This window comes from Macrosteles quadrilineatus, unplaced genomic scaffold, assembly GCF_028750875.1.
Source record: "Macrosteles quadrilineatus isolate MER2022 unplaced genomic scaffold, UCM_ALF_1.0 Scaffold_2__2_contigs__length_208266976, whole genome shotgun sequence".
NCBI lineage: Eukaryota > Metazoa > Arthropoda > Insecta > Hemiptera > Cicadellidae > Macrosteles > Macrosteles quadrilineatus.
In genome coordinates, this window is record NW_026542595.1 from 48,351,192 (window position 1) to 48,373,445 (window position 22,254).

The 22,254-nt window shown below is 34.6% G+C and overlaps 1 protein-coding gene across 1 annotated transcript in view; it reads right to left on the reverse strand.

Moving 5' to 3' along the window:
• The window catches only part of LOC128984752 (elongation of very long chain fatty acids protein 7-like), a 28,715-nt gene extending 6,496 nt beyond the window's left edge, over positions 1 to 22,219 (reverse strand). The window contains exons 1-6 of the mRNA XM_054404106.1: positions 22,133 to 22,219; positions 16,963 to 17,056; positions 15,404 to 15,481; positions 13,264 to 13,454; positions 11,828 to 11,917; positions 7,840 to 7,896 (exon numbers count right to left, since the gene is read on the reverse strand). Of these exons, the coding sequence (XP_054260081.1) occupies positions 7,840 to 7,896; positions 11,828 to 11,917; positions 13,264 to 13,454; positions 15,404 to 15,479 (414 nt within the window). The 5' untranslated portion in view covers positions 15,480 to 15,481; positions 16,963 to 17,056; positions 22,133 to 22,219. The remainder of the gene's footprint in view (positions 1 to 7,839; positions 7,897 to 11,827; positions 11,918 to 13,263; positions 13,455 to 15,403; positions 15,482 to 16,962; positions 17,057 to 22,132) is intronic.
• Between the last annotated feature and the right edge of the window lie 35 nt (positions 22,220 to 22,254).

Sequence of the window (22,254 nt, forward strand, 5' to 3'; positions counted from 1 at the left end):
TATGTTTTAAATGTTAAAGACACCATGCTTTGTAGTCTTCAAACCATTAAAGCGTCCATAAGCAGACATAAACCTCAATAGTGTAGCATATCGTTGGAAAGCTTATAAAATGGCGCAGTTTTTAACATATTCCGACACTTTCTTGTATACAGGGTGTGAAAAATGCAATAGACCATTGTTTTTAAAAATTTTATCAAACATCTTAAATTTTATCTTTGAACCTATTTACAATGGAGTTTTTACAATTGATCCTCCGTCATTTTCTATTATTCTTGTTCAAAATTTAATGTAGAACACGAAAATTACATTATCTACTCAAATCCATATACAGGTAATTGAGAAATCGCTGTATTAAGTTTAAAAACATGGTTATTTTTGGAAAACATAAAATAATTTTTTGGTAAGCTAATTTTGAGACTTGGAACAGTTGATATGCATCATCACACTTCATTTACTTTGTACTTACACCAAAAAAATTTTGTCACACTGAGTACAAATCACCCTGTATTTTATAACATTAGGTTTAACGAGTACCTAGGTTTGCTGCTACAAGGAAACTAATAAAGTGTGTTTTTGAGTAAAATATTGATAGCTTAGTACAAAATAAATAAATTTGCCAAGTTTGATCAAAATATATCCATAAACAAGCAAACTACAACATTTGACAATATTCTCCATAAGAATAACATGGGAATTTTAAATTTACAATTTTTTTAATTTTCTCCGTTACTAATAATCGAACAAAAATACTTTTATATACTAAATTATTTGTTTTTTTAAGCTCTTTAAAAAGGTCTAAAGAGAAATCGGGAAATTTTGTGTTTTGAGGGTCAAAAGTGAGAAAAACCAATTTTTACCCCATAAAACCCCCCGTAAAGCCCCGTTCCCATGGTCCGATCGTGCTGGTTCGCGAACTCATTCAAGTTTATCCTGCTTTACACCTTTAAACCAAATTTCATCAAAATCGGACAAAAATTACTCAACTTATCGCGTTCACGGACGTATATATATATATATATATAAGTCTATATATATATATACATATATAAAAATTTGAACGAATGGTGTTTTTGGCCTCTGGGGACATCAAAATGAAAAAGTAAATCGGTCCCGGGTCTAGGTCTTACCGTGCCACCTACTGTAATAGCTACTTCCCTATATAGTACGGTGCAATTAGACCTAAACCGGGACATCCAAAAAAAAAGTTTCAAACCAGTGCCAAATTGTTGAGTACACTTCCCTCAATATGTAAAAAAAGTTACACTGATTTGAGTGTCGGGTTTGGTGGGGAGGGGGTGAAAATGGGGTGAAAATAGGACTTTTTTTACTTTTTCGCAAATACCTCAAAAACGGTGCGTTTTTCTTAGAATATAATGAATTACAAAAATAATCTTCATTCAATTTCGAACAAAATGATACCATACAATACCTATCTACTATGAACGGTTCAGGTAATATTGAGGGGTAAATGTGATTTTTTTCCTTAAAATTCTAAAAAAGTTGTTTTTTAAATGGAGGAAACCCATGGACACCCATAAAAAAAAGTTTCTTATGAGTGCCAAATTGTTCAATAAACCTCCCTTAATATGTATAAAAAGGTTACACGGATTTGAGTGTCGGATTTGGGAAGGAGGGTTAAAATAAAAGGGGGGGTGGATGGGACTTTTTTACTTTTTTGCAAATACCTCAAAAACGGTGCGTTTTCTCTAAATATAACAAATTACAAATATAATCTACATTAAATTTCGAACAAAATGATACCATACAATACCTATCTACTATGAACGGTTCAGGTAATATTGAGGGGTAAATGTGATTTTTTTCTTAAAATTCTAAAAAAGTTGTTTTTTAAATGGAGGAAACCCATGGACACCCATAAAAAAAGTTTCTAACAAGTGCCAAATTGTTCAATAATCCTCCCTTAATATGTGTAAAAAAGTTACACTTATTTTTGTGCCGGTCTTGGGTAGGAGGGTGTGAAAACGGGGTTGGGAATTTTATTCATAAGTAATTTTGTAAATTTTGTTAAGTAACACGTTTTATTTTCCATTTTATCACAAATATAACTACAATATAAATAAATATGACTTACCTACCTAAAAAAGACAAACCTACCTAGATACGGGAACATGGTGAACTTTCTACCGTTTGAATTCTTAAGAAGATGGAATAAAAAATAACTGAAGTTACAACGATTTTTAGTTGTAAAATTATTGTGATTAAGGCTACGCTATTCAGGGTTGCCTCATTTTACAAATAAAAATCGTAATATTTATTTATTTTTTATTATTTTAAAAGCTAAATAAAAGTGTTACAGACATTTTTTCATAAAATTAGCCATTTCTAGCAATTTCAATTTTAAAAAAGTCCCATTCCCCCCCTTTTCTTTTAACCCTCCTTCCCAAATCCGACACTCAAATCCGTGTAACTTTTTTATACATATTAAGGGAGGTTTATTGAACAATTTGGCACTCATAAGAAACTTTTTTAATGGGTGTCCATGGGTTTCCTCCATTTAAAAAACAACTTTTTTAGAATTTTAAGAAAAAAATCACATTTACCCCTCAATATTACCTGAACCGTTCATAGTAGATAGGTATTGTATGGTATCATTTTGTTCGAAATTTAATGTAGATTATTTTTGTAATTCATTATATTTTAAGAAAAACGCACCGTTTTTGAGGTATTTGCGAAAAAGTAAAAAAAGTCCTATTTTCACCTCATTTTCACCCCCTCCCCCCCAAATCCGACACTCAAATCAGTGTAACTTTTTTTTACATATTGAGGAAAGTGTATTCAACAATTTGGCACTGGTTTGAAACTTTTTTTTTTGATGTCCCGGTTTGCTCTTTTTTTAAGCTAATTGCACTGTACTAATAGGGAATTTCGCTAAAACCATGTAAATATATAATATTTATTAATTGTTCAGAATAATTGTAAATTATTATTTCTATCGTTATTTTACTGTATGAAGATTAGTTAGTTCTCTTTGTTTGGAATATTTAACTACTGTAAAACATACCAAATACAATTATATTCGGCAATCCCTACGAAAGAAAAACTGAAAAAGGGAGTGTTTATCTATGACGTTTTATTAATACCCCCGCCGCAGCAAACCTGCCGACTAAGCGAATTTCCATTTGTCTGAATTGATTTTCAGTTAAATATACATATATTATTATAATAAGTATGGTTATGATTAGGGCTACTACTATATTAATAATTGAAAACATTATAACAACATTAAGTACCCTTTTAAATTCATTTAAATTAACAAACGACATGTTTCGACACTTAGGTCATAGTCGTGTTTTTATACAAATACAATAACAAATTAATGAAAGGAATAAATATAGTCATATGTTAAGTTAACTTAAAATTTAGAGGATCTTGATCTACTCTTTGTTTAATTTTGCATATATTATGTAATATTTCTGTTTTATTGCAATTGTAGGATGTTTTCGAATATCGGATTTGTTTTGTTGATGATCATGGTATTCAGTAAATTTTGAGAAAATCTTTTGTAATTTGTGTATATATGAAAATCTTCTTTGACATTTAATTTTGTTTTATTTCTTTCATATTCTAGAATTTCTACATTTTCATTTATATTTTTGTATTCATGTCGAGTTTCGATTAGGTGCTCTGCAAAATTTGATTTCATTGTCGTTTTGTTACCTGATTTTAACTCTTTTATATGTTCTTTGAACCTTTTTTTAAAGCTACGACTTGTTTGGCCAATGTAGGATTTATTACAGTCTGAACATTTAATTTGATAAATGCCTGATTTGTTTATATCTTTAACTTGGTTGTTGTTATATGCTTCATTAGAAATTTTGTTTTTTATCATCTGAAAGGCATTATTTTTTGTTCTGTAACTTATTTTCAAATTAGAATTTTGGAAGGTTTATCTTGTTGCTTTCTTTATGGTTGTACTATGGGGTATGCAAATATATTCTTTTCTATTGTTTTCTTCAATCAATCTTTGTGTTTCAAATTTCTTCTAAATTTTCTTTCGAATCATTTTTTCAGTTATAGAAGATTTGTACCCATTTTCAAGGCTAAATATAGGATGATGTTTTTCTCTTTTTCAAAATCTTTGCTTGACATTGGTATATTTACTAATCGATGTGTCATTGAATGAAAAGTTGACAATTTGTGCTGCCACGGGTGATTTGAATTTGATGGTATGATTATGACTGTTGTAGATGGTTTTCGGTATATTTTAAACTTATGCATGTGTCTTTCTTTCGAAATTGTTATGTCTAGAAAGTTGATTTGTGAATTTTGGATTTCATTAGAGAATTTAATTTGCGATGAAAGAGAATTTATGTGTTTATGTAGTCTTCTGCTTCAATTTGAGTGCCTTCAAATAGGCAAAGAATATCATCAACATATCGGTACCAATATAATATTTTTGATTTGTAAGGATTTGTTTCGTTTAAAATCTTGGTTGTTTCTAGATTGTTCATGTAAATATCTGCTAAAAGTCCAGAGAGGGGAGAGTCCATGGGTAAACCGTCTTCTTGTATGTAAAATGAATTGTTGTATTAAAAATAATTTTGGTTTAGTGTAACTTTTGTTAGTTTGATTACATCATTAATTTGAGGTCTTGTTAGTGTTCCATGGTCGATTAATTGTTGTTCGAGTATCTAAATGGTTTCATCTATAGGTATGTTTGTATACATGTCATTTACATCAAATGAAAGAAACAATGAGTTCTGTGGTATATTAATATCTTTAATTTTGTCTATCAATTCGTATGTATTAGATACATTGACAGTTTTGTTCAAATTTATATTGATTTTTTTTACTGTGTAAATATTTACATAAATTGTAAGTAGGGGCTTGTCGAAAATTGTCTATTGGTCTAATTGGGATGTCTTGTTTGTGCGTTTTTGGTTGTGCTCGTAATGTAAGGGATTTTGGATTTGGCATTTTCAAAGATATTTTGTCTTTTTGTGTGATGCTTTGTAACGAGTTATTATTCCTAGGGGGGTAAATATTTGCTATTTGACCGCGCACCTATTGCTGGCATCAGCAAGTGGCGGCGGCGAAGCTAGCGAGCGCCCTTTGGCCCGGCTTTTGGCCTAGTGGTTTCCCTGACCTTAAAACAACGTACATCCTTTCCACCATCTACCACTTTCTCAGCCATTACAGCCTTTGTTCACGGACCAAGTTATCGTTAAAATGTACTCGCTGCCCAATCGACTTGGCCTCAAGGGATGGTCTCTAAAAATTATGCCTTTCAACCGCGGCCGTTTCAAAACACTTTTCAGCCTTCTTCTTGGGAACATAGGCGGTTTCCAAAACCAGCGCTACGTTTGGGGAAGGAGGAGGTCTAAAGGCCGCCTTCTCGCGCATATAAGCATCATAATCTTCGGCCAACTCAACCATCTCGGCCAGGTTCCTGAAGTCACGCCGGCGTACCATGAGTTTGTATTCCGGACGCATGTTGCTGTAGATTAAAAAAAAGTCCAATCTACCATGCTCTGACAACGTACCGCTACGCCTAAGCAAGGTACTTATGGCCACGACATAATCTCGGAAGTGTTCGGTCTCACCCTGCGTCCTTTTCCGGATCTCCTCATCCAAATTCCTCTGATAACCAGGTGGAAGGAACTGGATCTCAAATTGATGCCGGAAAGCTTCAAAAGAATACAGGAGCTCCTTGCAGTTCCTATACCAAAGAAGTGCTGAACCTTGCAGCAGCTCCGGTAGCGCTCTGAGCAGGTCCTCCGACGATATAGAGTACGAGACCATCAGCTCTTCAAGACGCTCCAGGAATGACACAGGGTCTCTACGTCCATCAAACTTCAAACCCCACTTTCGGACCATGTCACATATCTTGGAGCAATTCTTCGGCTCCACCCTGCTGGCCTCATTCGAGAGCATACCCGAGCCTCGTGGCAGCTCCAAGCTAGAAGGCCGGGCTGGTCTCTCAGAACTATCATCGGGCCGCTGCCATCCCTCGGGTCTACTAGGTAACCCAAAGGTAGGCAAGGGAGCAGCCACAACAGGGAACGTAGGGTTGGCGGGTCTTCCGAACCCATAGCCGACCCCATCACTCGGCGAGCCTCTCGCCTGTCGCACCACCGATGCCAGATATTCTCGAAGAGTCCGGGTATCAGTCTCCAAAGACAACCCAAGAATCTCTTTGACCGCCTCTAACTCCCTGCCAAGTTCAAATATCTCTGTTTGGCCCGATGCAGTACTAACCAGTACCTGAGGTACGGTTCTCGGGGGGTCAGAAAGTCCCATAGTGGTAATAGCCGGCGGTAAATATGTCGGTGCAGCAGCCCCAGCCATCGTACACAGCCTATCATCGCTGTACCGGCGGGCATTCCGCTGCTTCCAAAACGACGAGAATCTCTGCCGTAATTCCGCAGAAGTACCAGTGGTCACCAAACCATACTGGTCCATCGTCCTTATGAGCTCCCCTTTCGAGAGGTCATAGATCCAACCCACGCGACCGCCCCGGGGCTGCGACCCCAAGGACATAGTCGCTGGCGTGGAATAGGTCAAAGACGTTGTCACCGTCGTACCCACGACCGATGAAATAGTCGGCCAAACGGGCGAAGACGCAGGCCACAATGACGACCTCGTCATCACCGACAGTTCGGAGCTAACCCCAGAACTAGTTGTAACAATAGCAGACGTGATAGGCGTACCGCCCAGCACAGACGTCGTATTTGTAGTCGCAACCATATTTAAAACTCAAATCCCACGACAAATCCGCAAAAATAAGAGCGAAACCAATTAAAATGTATTTAACACCGTACCATTAAATCAAACCAATTATAGGTGTGAAAGTCCAACCACAAATACACAAAAAGGGTTCTCACTCAAATAATATTCAACACTAAAGCTCAATTAATTAGCAAAATAATATTTACTAACTAATATCTATGTATACAACCACTAAATAAATTAGGGTTTACAACACACCACACTGTAACAGAAAACAGGTTAGGCCTACCCAACCGACTATAAAATCACAGCAGGTCTGCCTAAAACTCTGCTAAACAGCTCAGGTCCGCAGCCAATCTGCACAAGTCCGCAGAAAAATCTGCACAAATAAAATTCTTTTGTTCGGGCGCCGTTAATACGTCAGCAACTCAGCACCACTGCCAACCTCAGTCCCTGTTCGCAGGCGTAATCTTGAGACGAGATTTTTTTTACTGGGAAAAATAATAAAATTAAAAGTGCATGCAGTCGCAACCGTTTGCCGGGGATAGCTCAGCCTACAATGGCTGGGTAAAGTTCCAGGGTCTGCGACAAGGTCAGGGAAACCACTAGGCCAAAAGCCGGGTCAAAGGGCGCTCGCTAGCTTCGCCGCCGCCGCTTGCTGATGCCAGCAATAGGTGCGCGGTCAAATAGCAAATATTTACCCCCCTAGGAATAATAACTCGTTACAGCTTTTACATTTTGATATTGTTGTATTTGTATTTTTTGTGCATGTTTCTGTTGGGTCTTTTGTTAATAATTTAAATTTACCCTTTTCAAGATAAGTACTAACCTTATGTTGGTAATCATTTTTCTTTATAACAACTATTGAATTTACTTTGTCATTTTGTGTTAATATTGCATTATTTTCTTTTAATTTTTCAGCTATAGAATCAATAAGAGATAGGTCTTCTTTGGTTTTTCTTTTGGAATTTGGTCGTTTGTTTTCCAATTTTAATTTATTTACTTCATGTATAAGGTTGTGTCTAAAGTGTTCTTGTCGGTCGTCTTCTTGTTGTCTTATGGATATTTCTAAGTTAAGTAAATCTTCTTTTATGTTATGTTTTTAATGGTCTAGATTTAGATTATATTTAGATGTATATATTTTCTTACCGTATCGACTAAATCGGCTACCTTGGACATCAGCCACACCCATGTCACTTTAAATGACTGAAAAATACAAATGCACATATTAAAAACTTAGACAGTAATCTTCACAGATGGGATTATATGTTACGAATAATTGAGTATGTTATAGACATCTCAGAAACAAAAGAACCCTGGGCCATTTCGGCCCGCACACGATTGAAGGGTACGCCACACCTACTGGCCCAAACCACGTGATCTTTTCGTTTCTGCGCAGGTTGTTTTGTTCTTCGGATGTCTATAAGTAAAAATATAGTGAAACAAAACTGCGCTCAAGACATAGTTTTGCCACTGTTTATTTAACAAAAACGTCTTTCTCTAAATTTATGTCTCATACATTTCTCAGAACACAACCTTACTTATACACTATAGTATAAATTGTTGGTTTCATAATTTTGCAGCGTTGCCAATTCGAAGGGAATTTGGGCCTTCGAGGGTATTTTCGAGGGTAATTAATTTTTAAGGGTAAAAAGGGGTATTTTCAACAACCCAAGTCCAACATATATTAATACCGTAATAATAATTCATTTATGTTAATAATAATCATAATAATAATAATTAGTAATTCATTAATGTATTTATGTCCATAATTATTGTTATTACTCAGGAATGTGTTGCACAGTCTGATGCATGATTCATGAGTGTTTAACTCTGTGGCGTTTCTCGTCGTCCCGTCTTCGTCATCCATCGGGATTCGTGAAATTGAAACGTTGTGGAATTTGCTTATTCATTCCCATTCCCGTTGTCTTTCCAGTCTCCACTCCGTTCGCTAACCGGCTTTCGTAGTTCAGTTGATAGAATATTAGTAGTTTTGTTTGTTTGTTGGCGAAGCGTGAAAATGAAAATTGAAGCAGTAAAGTGTAAAGTGAATTGTTAGATTCTTTTTTGGAGATTAGTGAAGCGGTATATTAAGTTTATTCGTTGATGTTCCTAATTTTTTTGGACCAGATATGTGTTTGGACTGTATTTATCCAATGTAGGCTACTTATATGATGATGATTTAGACATTTTATAAACTCAAGGTTTTAAATGTAGTCCTACTTCAGTATGTAAAGTTGGCTTGTGGTTGTATTTTTCTGTTGTGTAGACCTAGAACCAACAAACTTTGGTAGTTTAATGAATAGCCTATTTTTAACGAACATCGTAATAAGTAGGCCCTAGCTTACTGTAGACTTAGCCTAGTAGACTTTGTAAAAGGTTGAGTGATTTTGACATATTAACTTTGCGATAAGTGAAGGTGCTTTTTACTGACCAACAGATATATTTATTAACCACCAGACTTCTAGCATTATCTAAGACTTGACCCTAGCCTACTAACTAAGCCTAATACCTTCTCTTTAATGTGTAAACATCTTTTTAACAAGCAATATTGAATAGTGATTACGGTATAATGCGTAACTGCCTCTTAAAGTTTTCAAAAGCCAAACAAGATCGTAATAAAGAGGATGGCAGGCCTGGATCCTCAAACACAAAAACGCCTGAACCTAAACCTGGCACAAGTTCGACACCTGATGTGTTACCGGCCGTTGAATTAGACGATGATGACCCGGATGATCCGGCACCAATTTCTGACTTTGATTCTATTGATACCCACGAGCCTTTGTCGGGGAATCAGAAGGAAAAAAGACAAATTTAGGGAAAAGCAAATACAAAGCCAGTGAGCTAAGATTTGTTCAATGTTGGTTAAAGTTACCTCTCTTTACCAACTGGCTTGAAAAAGCAAAAAGCAAAAGAAAAAGGTTATGACATGGATTATTGCAGGATATGCGACACTAAATTGACAGCCCATAAGACAGAGCTTCGTAGGCATTCAAAGAGTGCAAGGCATGTTAAGCGGAGTAGGGAAATTGTGTCAAACAAGGATTTTACGAAAATGATTGCAGAAGGGAAAATTGATGACCAAATTAAAAGGGCTGAAATAAGATTAGCAGGGCTTATAGCAGTGAACAATTTACCATTCTCTGTAATGGATACCCTCTCACCTATGATACAAGATATTGGCCCTGATTCCAAAGTTGCAGAAAAATTAGCAAAGAGATGAACAAAAACTACCAATGTTATAAAGCAAACCTTGGGGAGGACATTTTTATAGCTTCTCTATAACAAATTAGGTGAGCCAGGGTCTTTTTTTCTCTAATCATGGATGAGACAACAGACATTGGAACTAAGAAACAATGTGCTCTGTCAGTAATGTATTGTGACAAAAGAACTGGTTCAGTAAAAACCAGTTTTTTGACATGTATGAAACAGTGTCCAGTAAGGTTGAAGACCTTTTCAATTCAATGGTGACTTGTGTTTTAGAAAAGAACATTCCAATCGAAAATTTAGTTGGTTCTAGTGCCGATACCACCAATTCGATGGTGGGACAGCACCATTCAGTGTTTTCTTTTTTGAAAGAGAAGTACCCGCAAGTAGTTTGTGTCAAATGGTCGTGCCATATGGCTCATTTGGCAGCTAGCAAAGCTTGTCTTAAACTACCAAATGAAATCGAAGATCTCTTGAGAAATTTGGCATCACATTTCAACAAAAGTTTTCCTAGCACTAAAAGAGTTTAAATTATTCTTTGCAACTGAGGTACACAATATACTGTCACCTTCGATTACTCGTTGGTTATCCTTAAAACAATGTGTGGATCATGTGATAGAACAGTTTGAGCCGTTGAAAGCTTATTTAAATCTATTTTTGTTTGAAGAACCTTCATCTACAGTTCGGAGCATGGTTGTGTGTATGAACAATAGATTCACAAATGTTTATTTAGAGTTCTTGGCATATGTTTTAGGAATAGTCACTGATAGAAGCTTTTTTAATAAACTGCATGAATGTCTACACTGAATTGGTTTCACAGATCAAATCAAGATTCAACTTTTCTGACGGTGTTTTTGACCGCATAAAAATAGTAGATCCCAAAACTCCCCAAGAATTCAAAATTAAGAGTCTCATTCATGTTTTTCAAAGATTCCCAGTCCTGAAAAATATAGTTGATCCTCAAAAAGTTGATTCAGAGTGGAAGCTACATGCATTGAAGTGGAAGGAAATCAAAGAACTCGAAGCAGCAACACAAAATGTAACACATAATGAACATGCTGACAGATATTGGAGTAAGATGTTTAAAGTAAAAAATGCAGTAGGTGAACATTATTTCCAAATTTACAAAAAGTTATAGAATTATTACTGGTTTTTCCTTTCTCCAATGCGCCTGTAGAAAGAGTTTTCAGCAATTTTAAACGGATGCAAAACTAATGACATGAATAAATTAAAAACTGAGACTGTTGTGGCTCTCATGGGAGCAAAACAAGGTATTGAAAGTGTGGGTGGGTGTGTCAAATTTGAACCCACGAAGGAGATGTTGAGGAAAAACATTTGAAAAAAAAAAACTAAGTGAGATAAATAGTGAGTAAACTGTAAATAGTATAGTGAGGAACATTTTATCATTACTTAAGTTGGTAAGTTGTAAATTAAGTTTTTTGTTAGTTATAGGCAAGAATAAACATAGGCCTAATTTTAACCCTATTTTGCTGTCAAAGAATAATAATATATATGGGCCCAAGAATAAATTTGTTACTGTGTCTGCTTTAGGTAGAATATTGTCCAGTAACATAGTAAATATTTAATACAAGTAGGTCTTATGAGTTTTATGTTGGATTTGTTAGGCATGATTTGGCTAATGGTAAATCTTTAATATCTGGATGGTTTGTAGTGCTCTTGACGCATGGCTTTAGGATTTTAGCCAGTTCTAATTAGGTTCCTGTAATGTGTTTATATTTTGAACTCTTCAACTCTTAATAGCTTAAGCATTGAACCTTGATTTTAAAAATAGTCTACATTTTTCAATACAAAGTCAATACTTGATAGTCAATACAGAGCCTAGTACGATAACAGGTTCTCGTGTTGCGACGTTTGTGGTTTACGAGGATGGACTTTATTAGCAAACAGGAGGTACTTCATTTGTACTTACAAACAGCCTGAGAGCTTGGTTCCGAGGAGGATAGGACGGACTGCAAGCTTCTTGCATCATGTAACCAAACATCTTTGACTCGCTGAAATACTAAAATTATAATGAACATTTATATTTCAACCAAACATAATAATGTAAAGTTATAGAAGTACAATAAACAGGACAAAATGGAAATTATTCTTTAATAGGGTTATAAGATAATTTTTAGAAATTTTATGATTTTTTGATAATATCAACAAATGCCAGAAGCACGTAAGAACGTGCGTATCAACGTAAGAACCACAAAAAACTTTGAAGGATTCCTTTCCAACCCGCTGATTGCAGAAAACCAAACCCGTCTCTCTCGCGTAACAGCACACCCCAAGGAATCGCAAAATGTGCGATAAAAAATCTTTATAGATACAAATATATGCTTATTATATGTACTTATGCTAAAAATAAGTACATACATAGTATTTAATATTATGTATGTACTTAATTTAAGCATAAGTACACATAATACGCATGTATTTTTGAATATTAATTCTTTATGTTTTATGTATGAATCTTTTATTTTACGATTTGTCTTTAGCATTAGTCATTTCATGATAAGCATAAATGTACAAGTAGGATGTATAATGTACAAGGCTAAATTTATAACGAAGAAATTACGGCTTTCTATTTTTGTCACAAACAACAAACCTGACAGTAGGAGGACTTGCAAATAAATACAAGCTTAGTATACACACATCAAACAAAAAGAGGATTAGAGATCTAAACAACCTTAAACAATTAAATTGTAAGTTTTCCTTGCAATATTAAAGTACTTAGTTGTAGTTAGATAGACGTTGTAGACCTTCAAAGGCAAAGGTAGATTGACCATGTTTATCAAGTTAGTGAGGTATTGACAGAGTTGGAGCAGAAGTTTGTACAAAAACTTTACCATTACGGGGACAGTGTGGTCAGAGTATCCAGCTCAATCACGGCTAACTTGGTTACGACACGAGAACACCTCTCTTTTGGTCTAATGTCTTCTAAACATTACCAAATGCCTAGTAGCAAATTTAACTGATTCAAAATAAAGTAAAAAGTAATTTTAACATTTATTTCCATGACATAGATTTTTTTTATTTAAAATATCTAAGTAATACATGCGAATATAATATTGTTATTTTATTTGCATTAAACTTACTTTATCAAACAAAAAATTTGTTATCGTTACTAATTTGTACTTTTTGTAAGGTCAGTTAGGCCTAATAGTACCGTAATCATGGAACTGTAATACAGAATTCGTCAATGTCCAATATTTATTTCATTGGGATTTTTCTCAGTAAAATAAATGGAAGTATAGTCTACACGAATCAATCTTTAGGAAATCAAGACTGTTTCACCTTTATTCGCTTACTTTACAGTGTAAGAAATACATAATTAATGAAACGTGAAAGTATTCTACTCACTAAATGAAGAAACCAAATGTTGTATATGACTTGTGCGATATTGTACACCATCATGGTATACTTTAGATTGAAGGGCTTGCGTTCTGCCATGAGGTGAGGTCCGAGATACGTGACGAACGTGAGGTAGCCTACCATGAGGACAGTTACAGGGTAGGGACTGGACATCATCCAGTACGAATCTACAGCTTCATCTGGGGATAACAGAGGTAATAATTACTAGTCGAGGTCAAAAATGCATGACAAATCTGAGATAGGTTAAAATGAGAACAGTGAAAGGGTGAAGACTACAACTTCAATTTAATAAGCAATATTTACGTCCATAAAATATAAAGAAATGGGTTATAATTATTTTTCAAGCTTGATAATTGTTTTCACATTTGTTTATAAAATACAGTAGTCTTAACTATCCGATTGAGTGGTTACAGTGCGGGGCTTCAGTCCCTGAGATCCCAGGTTCAAATCCCGCCAAATCACCAATGGATGTTATCTAAGTGATAATGCTGCAACCCCTAGTTCTAGCCTGAAGCAATGTGAAAATGTCCCAGGCTCGTTCCTAGCGTAAAAAAAACAAAAAGAAAATATCCGACTGCCGCTTATTCAACTTCATGGTTTTCTGTTATATAGACCCCAAAGGGGCATAAGGGATGTATAAGGGACATTTCCACCTTTGCACCATATTCAGCCACGATAGCCAAAAAATTGGTTTTCATCTGACAAATATGTTTTAAAGAAACCTTTGCTTGACTTTCGCCTGTACTTTCACCCTTCCGAGTCGACCCAAGATTGGCTAAAGTCGGAGTAAATAAATCGATAGACTTTATGAAGTGTCTGGGCTACAGAGTAGCTTGTATGCATAGGAAATAAACCAATATATTGTACTGGTGTACTGGTAGTGTAGATTATTTTGCATAACCATCGACTACTTACCAAACCCTAAACTCTTTTTGTGAGCTATGTCTCTGTACAGGTGGATCAAGTCTCCACCTTTTGCCCCCTCTGCCTACACTCAGATGACAAGCGCCAGGCCATAGGCCCGCCGCACATTGGAGCGAGGCGAGGTGCAGGCTAGGTGCAGGCGGAAGAGAGGACTTTTTCGTGACACCGCACATTGAAGCGAGGCGGAAAGAGGTTTCCTAGCTTTGGTCATACTTTCGCGAGTAGAGGAAGATTTCTTTGACCTTAACTGATTCTGATTGTGAGTTGAATAATTAAGTTTTACTCTATTCGCTATCCAAAAAACGTAAAAATATTTTTGGTAATGTGATTACATAAAAAAGATGAAGCCATGGAGAGTATGTTTTAACTACTGAACTGCCAGACAGGTCTTCTAGAGAATATTTTGGTTTAAACAAACAACAGTATGATGATATTCATTAATTTCATTGAAAGTTGCATTAGCGAAATGGAATTCAATGCTCAACAACATATAACCTTCTGAATTAAATGCTCCATTACTATATCTTTCACTCACAAAACACAAGAAAACCAACGCAGGCGCGGGCAAGAAGCAAGCACTGTATTCCAACTACAACGCCGTGGAGGACCGACAGAGGCTGCTCAATGTGTGGTGCTCCATTTAAACATGTGTATTACATAATCATCTGTGCCTCACCTGCACCTCGCCAAGGCATGATTGTACTTTCTGATTGTAGTAGTGCGTTGCATACCACACAGTTCATGAACCCCTCAGACCGCATACCTCTGCAACATATCTCTGCACCAAATATCTCCATCGTAGTACTTACCTGTCACCTGATTAGATATGGAAGTAGTATCAATTATTTATATTATGTTACAAATAAAGTTGTTGGTTTATAATTGTTTTTTCCTGTGTTTTACCTTATTTGTGGTGGTTGCTTCAGACCATGAAAAAGGGTTTAAAAAATAGGATCATATATGTTAACATAACATTTTCGCAACGACAAAACATTATGTACCTTAACAGCTGTGTCTAAGGAACTTGTCGACCCTAGCCACTAACAAGACTACAAGATCGCGCCACTCGCCCTAAACTCATATCCATTCATACTTGGCTTAAAATACCTACACTCGTATGGTCACCATTTATAGGAAAGTATTAACGTATAAGAAGTTTTTGATGGGATAATCCAGAATGATCAAAATAACTAGATTTGCTCACCTTCCCATTCTTGAAATTCATACGGTTTCAAAGCCTCCTGGAATGTCATTTTTAGAACGTTAGCAGAACTAACCATACCTAGAACATTCGAATATATGTTTATAATTAAAGGACCTACAAAAACAACTAATGTTTAACTATTTTTATATTTGTATATAGTATCATAATTCATTGTTAGCTTTACTTTTACACATGAAAATACTTTAGACACCAAAATACTTTTTTACAGTTTCTCAAATGGGCTACGATACTATCGGATTATTACAATTTGATTCGACTGTTGAATAATTGCATGTCCACTATTCAGACCATAATCGATTCGATTTTTTCAAATCGAATCCGATCTAGTAAAAAGCAAAGTTCTTCCAAACCTCATCGTACAAACCATTTTTGAACGGTAACACGCCCCCAGGATTATTAAATTTCGTAACACAAAGAAAATCTACCCGACTTTCAAATATAATGCGGTGTAAATAAGAACCAAACCCAAAACGTAGACATTTTACTTATACTACACTACGTACGTATTTTACCTGCTCTACTTATCTATTCTATCTTGTTCTTCTTTCTCTTTGGTTTGGTCTTTTCAGTTCGATTGTTTCTCCTCAGATCTCACATCTCACGTCACTCCCACCATGTCTCGGTCAGATTGTAATAGATAAGTATAGCGCCTTATTTATAACCATGTAATTTTTTGGAGATGTTCAACATTTAGCGGAACTAATACGCACGGATTATAAGTAAAAACTGTTCTAAACCAACCAAACCTAGCCAAACTTGCTGTAATATATTTGAAAAACCTGGTTTAAATTGGAAAAGGCGTGTGGTGAAGGAAGGTCTAAGCCTATGCCGATTAACTATTGACGGTTTATTGCTTCTAACCCCCAAATCACATAAAACGTCCTTAAAACGATTTGAAACTATTTCTCGATATCAACATTACAACTTTGTCAATGATTGTTTAGGAGGCGAGGCTTCCTTTTTTTACTAATTAAATATATCAGAAATAGTCTAAAAACTAACTAGTGAACTTCAGGGTTTCGTTTGAGGGAGACTCTAAACCTGGTTAATCATCTTGAGGAACACGTAATTAATTAGACGGGTAAAAGAGTAACTGTAGTGGGGGTATCCTGGAAAAAAACCAGGATGGATACCCTAAATATGGAAATTGTCTTACGTAATACGGGGAAAAATCTTGATTTATGGAAATATAGTGAATACCCACGAAACACTGTGAGTCAAATCAAATTGTAATGATCGCAATTTCGATTACTGATCGATATTTTCATCCGATTGTACCGTAGCCCAGTTAAGAAATCGTACCCTACATTATATATAATGAAAACGTAAAACTTCTTTTATGATACGTTCTATTGATTCAACTAATTTAATAAATCATATTATAAAGAGGTTGGATTGCATTAATTAATAAGGAAAAAAAATATTTGAACGGTACCTATATACACTTTTATAGACCTACATAATATGTTGTAGTCGACTGTCTTCAGAAAATCCTTATTACATTTACGTATGCTAAGTATGTATTGAATGAGACTTACTTTTCTCTCAGGCACTTAGTAGTTTGTCCGCTTAACTGGTCATTTAAAAGCGGACCACTCCCAGAGCTTGTCGTTAGGACATTATTGAATATTTCTGAAAAACGTCCAGAGCTTTAATAGAGGGATCGAGATTGAAATATTAATAACAATTATATCAAGACTAAGTCTTTGTTTGCAAAATTCTTACGTTTCCCAGAGTGGGTATATTATTTCATATTTTAATTATTTATTATAAAAAGATTAAATATTCAAGTAAGAACATAGTACGGAATATTTAGATATTTGATGAACATCAGATTTCATTGCTAGACTAAGTATTTACTCGACTACGAATTTACTCGACTAAAGACGTTCATTTAGTTATACTGTACTTGTTCACTTCTTTTACCTTCGATTTTAAACAAATAAAGGTATATATTTGTATTTTTATTTGAATGGTAACCAAAGCAGTGAACATTGAAGTAGAGCATGACTTGTCTACTCCTGCGTTCATCTCTGCTTTAGTCAGATTTATTTCCCGACGTGGACGTTGTAATCAAATTTACTTTGACTGTGGTTCCAATTTCATAGGAGCTAATATTAAACTACAGAAATAATGAAGAACCTCAAATCTGAAGAATCTCAACTAAATTCACCATCGAACATGGTTTAACTATTCATTTAGCCACTTGCTTCACGTCATCATGGTGAGTTATGGGAGTCAGCGATAAAAAGTTCTTAATACCATATTTACAGAGTTATCGGTTCTTCAGTCCTTGCATATCAGGCGTTTACTACGCTCACAACTAGAATTGAGCACAAGGCTATGTTAAAATTAAGACCATTATGTACACTCTCTGCCGACCCCTCAGATAGTTCAGCACTTACGCCTGGGCATTTTCTGACTGTTATTTAATTCCTGAAGATGACATCTTAACTGTACCTAAGTATAAATCGTTTGAACCGTTGGCCAATTAGTCAATCATTATTTCAGAACACATGAAAAATATGGACAAAAGAGTATTTTCACACACTGCGACAACGAACAAAGTGGACAAAGTCTACAAAGAACATAAACATTGGCGATCTGGTCATAATTCAATCTACAAGGCCAACTTTTCAATGACCCCTAACAAGAGTAACTAAGTTTTTTTTCCAGCAAGGATGGTGTTGAACGAGTAGCAGAAGTAAAAACAGCAACAATCTGTTGTAGAAGGCCTGTAACTAAACTCTGTGTTTTACCCTTTGACTAACTGTTGAAGTGATGACACTTAAAAGTTATACTGTTTAAACAAATACTAATATTCCCTAATTGCCACGTACATAATACTGATTTTCTATACTAAATTATATTTGGGCTTGGTAATTCATCTAAACATTAAAACAAGTTGTTAAAATTAAATTCGAATGAAAAGCTTACAAAACAGCAAACTATAAAATTACACATTCCTAAATAAAAGAAGGATTGTAATCTGGAATTTCCAGCAAAAGTAAAATTTAGCCACTAAAAGCTCGTCTTTAATTTTGGCACTTTAAAAATGTACACTACTTTTAATATAACTACACTACTTTTACATGTACTCTACTTTTATATGTACTTTCTAGTTCAATATTCAAGAACATTCAAGTTTTAAACATCTGTTAGAAATTGGATGTCGAATTGATTCTCATAGCCAACATTTTCCATACTATTTTACGTAGTCTAAGGCTTTTAATACGTTTTACAACGAATTAACATTATGAACCTAATCATTTTAACCATAATTTTGATTTTCCACACCATAGTCAATTTTTAAAGTTAGTTTTTGAACATGTGGATGGGTTTTATAAGCTAACGGATGATTCTTTGTTTGAACTTACAAAAACCGATTCAAACTGGAAATCTAATTAATACGGCCAAAAATAATCTATAACTATAGATGTTAAATGTTTATGCAATGAAGAGGATGAATGACCATGTTTTTCTCCTAAGCCAAAGTCTTGTACCATACAATTAGTTTTATTAACTAGACTTAAATCTTGGCAAACATTAAATAAAGCTCCGTGGAATGTGAAAAGGACGGGTGATGGCTATAATTATAGAATATCTCTTGTAAAACATAATGAGCAATTTAATTTGTTTGTATTCAAACCTGATTATTCCTAACCTCAAGTATTGTAAGGTTTACTCAAAATATTATATAATACTTCGGTTAATGGAAGACAAGTACTTCTATTCCCTGGTATTTTGAATATTGTTATATTCTTGTTTAGGGGACCAAAAGAGGCCACTGAACCAAGCTGAACATATTGATGGAGGTTATAAACATAAAGGGTGAAATGTTAAATATTCTGGCACTCTTGCTGCACACTGCAATTGTAGACATCTGATGGTGACTTTAGGAAAGTGCTGCCAACCCTGGAGTTCAAGTTAAACTAAATAAAAATATTCAATTTTTTTCAATTTAATAAATTTATCTTTGTATCGATGTTGTTTAAATATGACATTAGCAATTCAAGACTTAGTTTGTGCTTCTTGTATTTTATTTTTTTACAACCAATAATATATATCCGAATACATATTTACTGTGTATATATATGCATGGATAACAAGCAATGGTAAAACAAACAACGTAGTCTACAAAATAGTTGATTTCATAAATGGGCGATTTATTTGTAATGGTTAAAAAGTATTTGGACAATGCACGCTGGTTAAAACAACTTTAAACATTATTTTAAAACACGTTGAAGAAAATTTTCAACTATACTTTATAAGTACATCGCATTATTATGGCATTATAAATGGTTTTAAATCAAAATAATTAACTCGATGTGTAATTCACTAGGTCTTCTGATATTTCCCTCAGAAAATATGAAGTGAATATTCTCCAACAGTCTAAGTAAGAATGACTAAGCATTCTCGGCCATTATCACATCGTCACCATTCTTTTAGCTCATGAATTTTTCAAATGTTTGATAAATGAAATATTTCTATATTCAACTTACCAAAAATGACAAATCTCTTTCCAAACGGTGTTCGACACGTGTGGGAATGGATGACAAGTAAGAAACAATCGTATGCAAAGTGAATCACATATTCAGAATCCAAGGTTAATCAGGTGAACCCCAGACTCAATTTTTCAATTGACTGATTCTTACCTTGAGTTTGCGCTGTCTGGCCTTTAACAAGCGTTTATGTGTGTTTAATTTGTGTTTGTGGAGGTGTAAGTTTAACTATATTTTCGTAAGTGTTGTTGGCTTACCTACATTTGTGTTCATTCATGTAATTGTCAATAAACGATAAGAAAGATTGTCAGATAGCTTTAATTAATTGAGTTCAAGGGCCTCGAGCAATAAGTATTTTCGTAAATATAAATTTAAATTAACTTCATTAGGTTCGGCAATTACTCTTGATAGTTTCAAAGTAAATAATGCCTTCCCATAATACGTACGGGGATTCTCTTTCCATCCATTGTTTGATCATTATCTACTATTGAAATAACTGTCTGTGTATGACAAGAGTCAGTGACATTATATAAAGTCGACGCTCCCGCCAACTAATGATGACACTTTTACTGGAACTGTCAAGGTTTTCTAAAATTATCAGTCTTTGGAATATCTATAGATATTTTAATACATTTAACAATGTTAAACCAATTAAGTAATTGTCTTAGACATTATTTTATAAGCTTGTAGCATAAAATGTAATTCGACACGTAGTTTTATTAGGTATTTAGTTAATAATGTTTATAACTTACAATCCTATCCAAATTAAATTTAATAGGAACTTATCGAGATACTTATGTACCAAATCAGCATTAGAAGTGCATTGGTTCAACTGTTTCACTGTCTGAAGTTGACAGCCTCGTACTGACCTTAAAATAAAATTAACGTGTACCCTTTTATTTTAACCTTTTTACTTTAACGTTCAAGCATAAACTCACAAAGTCACGGATAAAAATGTTTGTGTAAGTCACATTAATTTTTTTGTTTAAACCCCGTTCAAGCGAATTGTCCTGCAGTTACCAACACACATAATGTGATCGTTGAAATGTATTTTGTAAATACTGCATTAAAATACGTTGAAATTACGTTAATTTTCCTTTTAACAAATTAAATAATGGCGGCATTCGTAGGATAAATAAAATAGCCCAACATTATCAAATTGTAAACAATAATTAGTCTGCGTTAGACTCAAAAGATTAAACTTAGACAAATACCAGCTAAATCTGTAAGCGTGTACCCGGGGCCAAGCTTGAGCCCACTTAGTCTAAGCCGAGTTGCAGGAGGTAATTACAAGCTTTACTATGGCTTACCACCTGCGGCTTACCTAGCACTTAGTCTACACTTACAGTAGGCTGCAAGACCCAACTCATCATCCTCACATGATTGACTCAACTCATCTGCACTGAGAAAACGACGTTCTTGTAATTTTACTGAATACTTTAGTGCCACAATGAAAGGGTGAAATCAATCTTTAAGGGTAAACATGTTAGACAATGAGGCAAATGCAATAGTGCACCATCTCAGTAGGAAATCTAGAGATAAGCATAGCATAGTTACTGTCATTTAATGACATTATTGAATATGAAAAGAATGGACTTTGGTGGAAATCGTAAACTATTAACTTTTTTTTAATAATACTGAAGTAACATTCATAAATTGCAATGAAGCTGTCTAAATTACATTTACTAGCCCATATAATTGATTTTCATCTTTACCTGTACACCAGACTGGCCTTTTGTTGGATCAATATTGGGTTATTTTATAACTAGAAACTCATTAAAGTCAGATATAAAAAATAACTAGCATGAGTTCTTATCCAATTGGTAAGTTTAGAAGCTATGGAATCATTATATTATACAAGTTACTCTTGACAAGGGTAATCAAGAGATAAAAGAAAGTTCAAAACGATTATATGAAATTTCTTTAATTAAATATAAGCTTCAGATTTAAAATGGAGGAAACGTTAATGACTTAGACTTGGAGGTTAGTTGTGATGATTATGAGGTATATTTTACATGGTGAATATGAATATCAGTGTTTGAAAGAGAACCGAGTACGCAGCATTAATATTGAAAAATAATACGTATGTCTCTCAATAAATATGTTTCGGCGTGTTGGTCATACTCAGTTAAAATATGAGTATATTACGTTGTTATTTTATTAAACCTGGATAATTGAAAAAAAGAATAAAGTCTGTTTATTTTACCTGTACTGTTGTCACAATCCTGGGTAGTTGGAGTGACTATGGATGTTTTGTACTCATAACTACTAGACACCTAGTGCAACAATGACGGAAGGCAAGGCAATACTAAGAATCCTTGGTAGTTT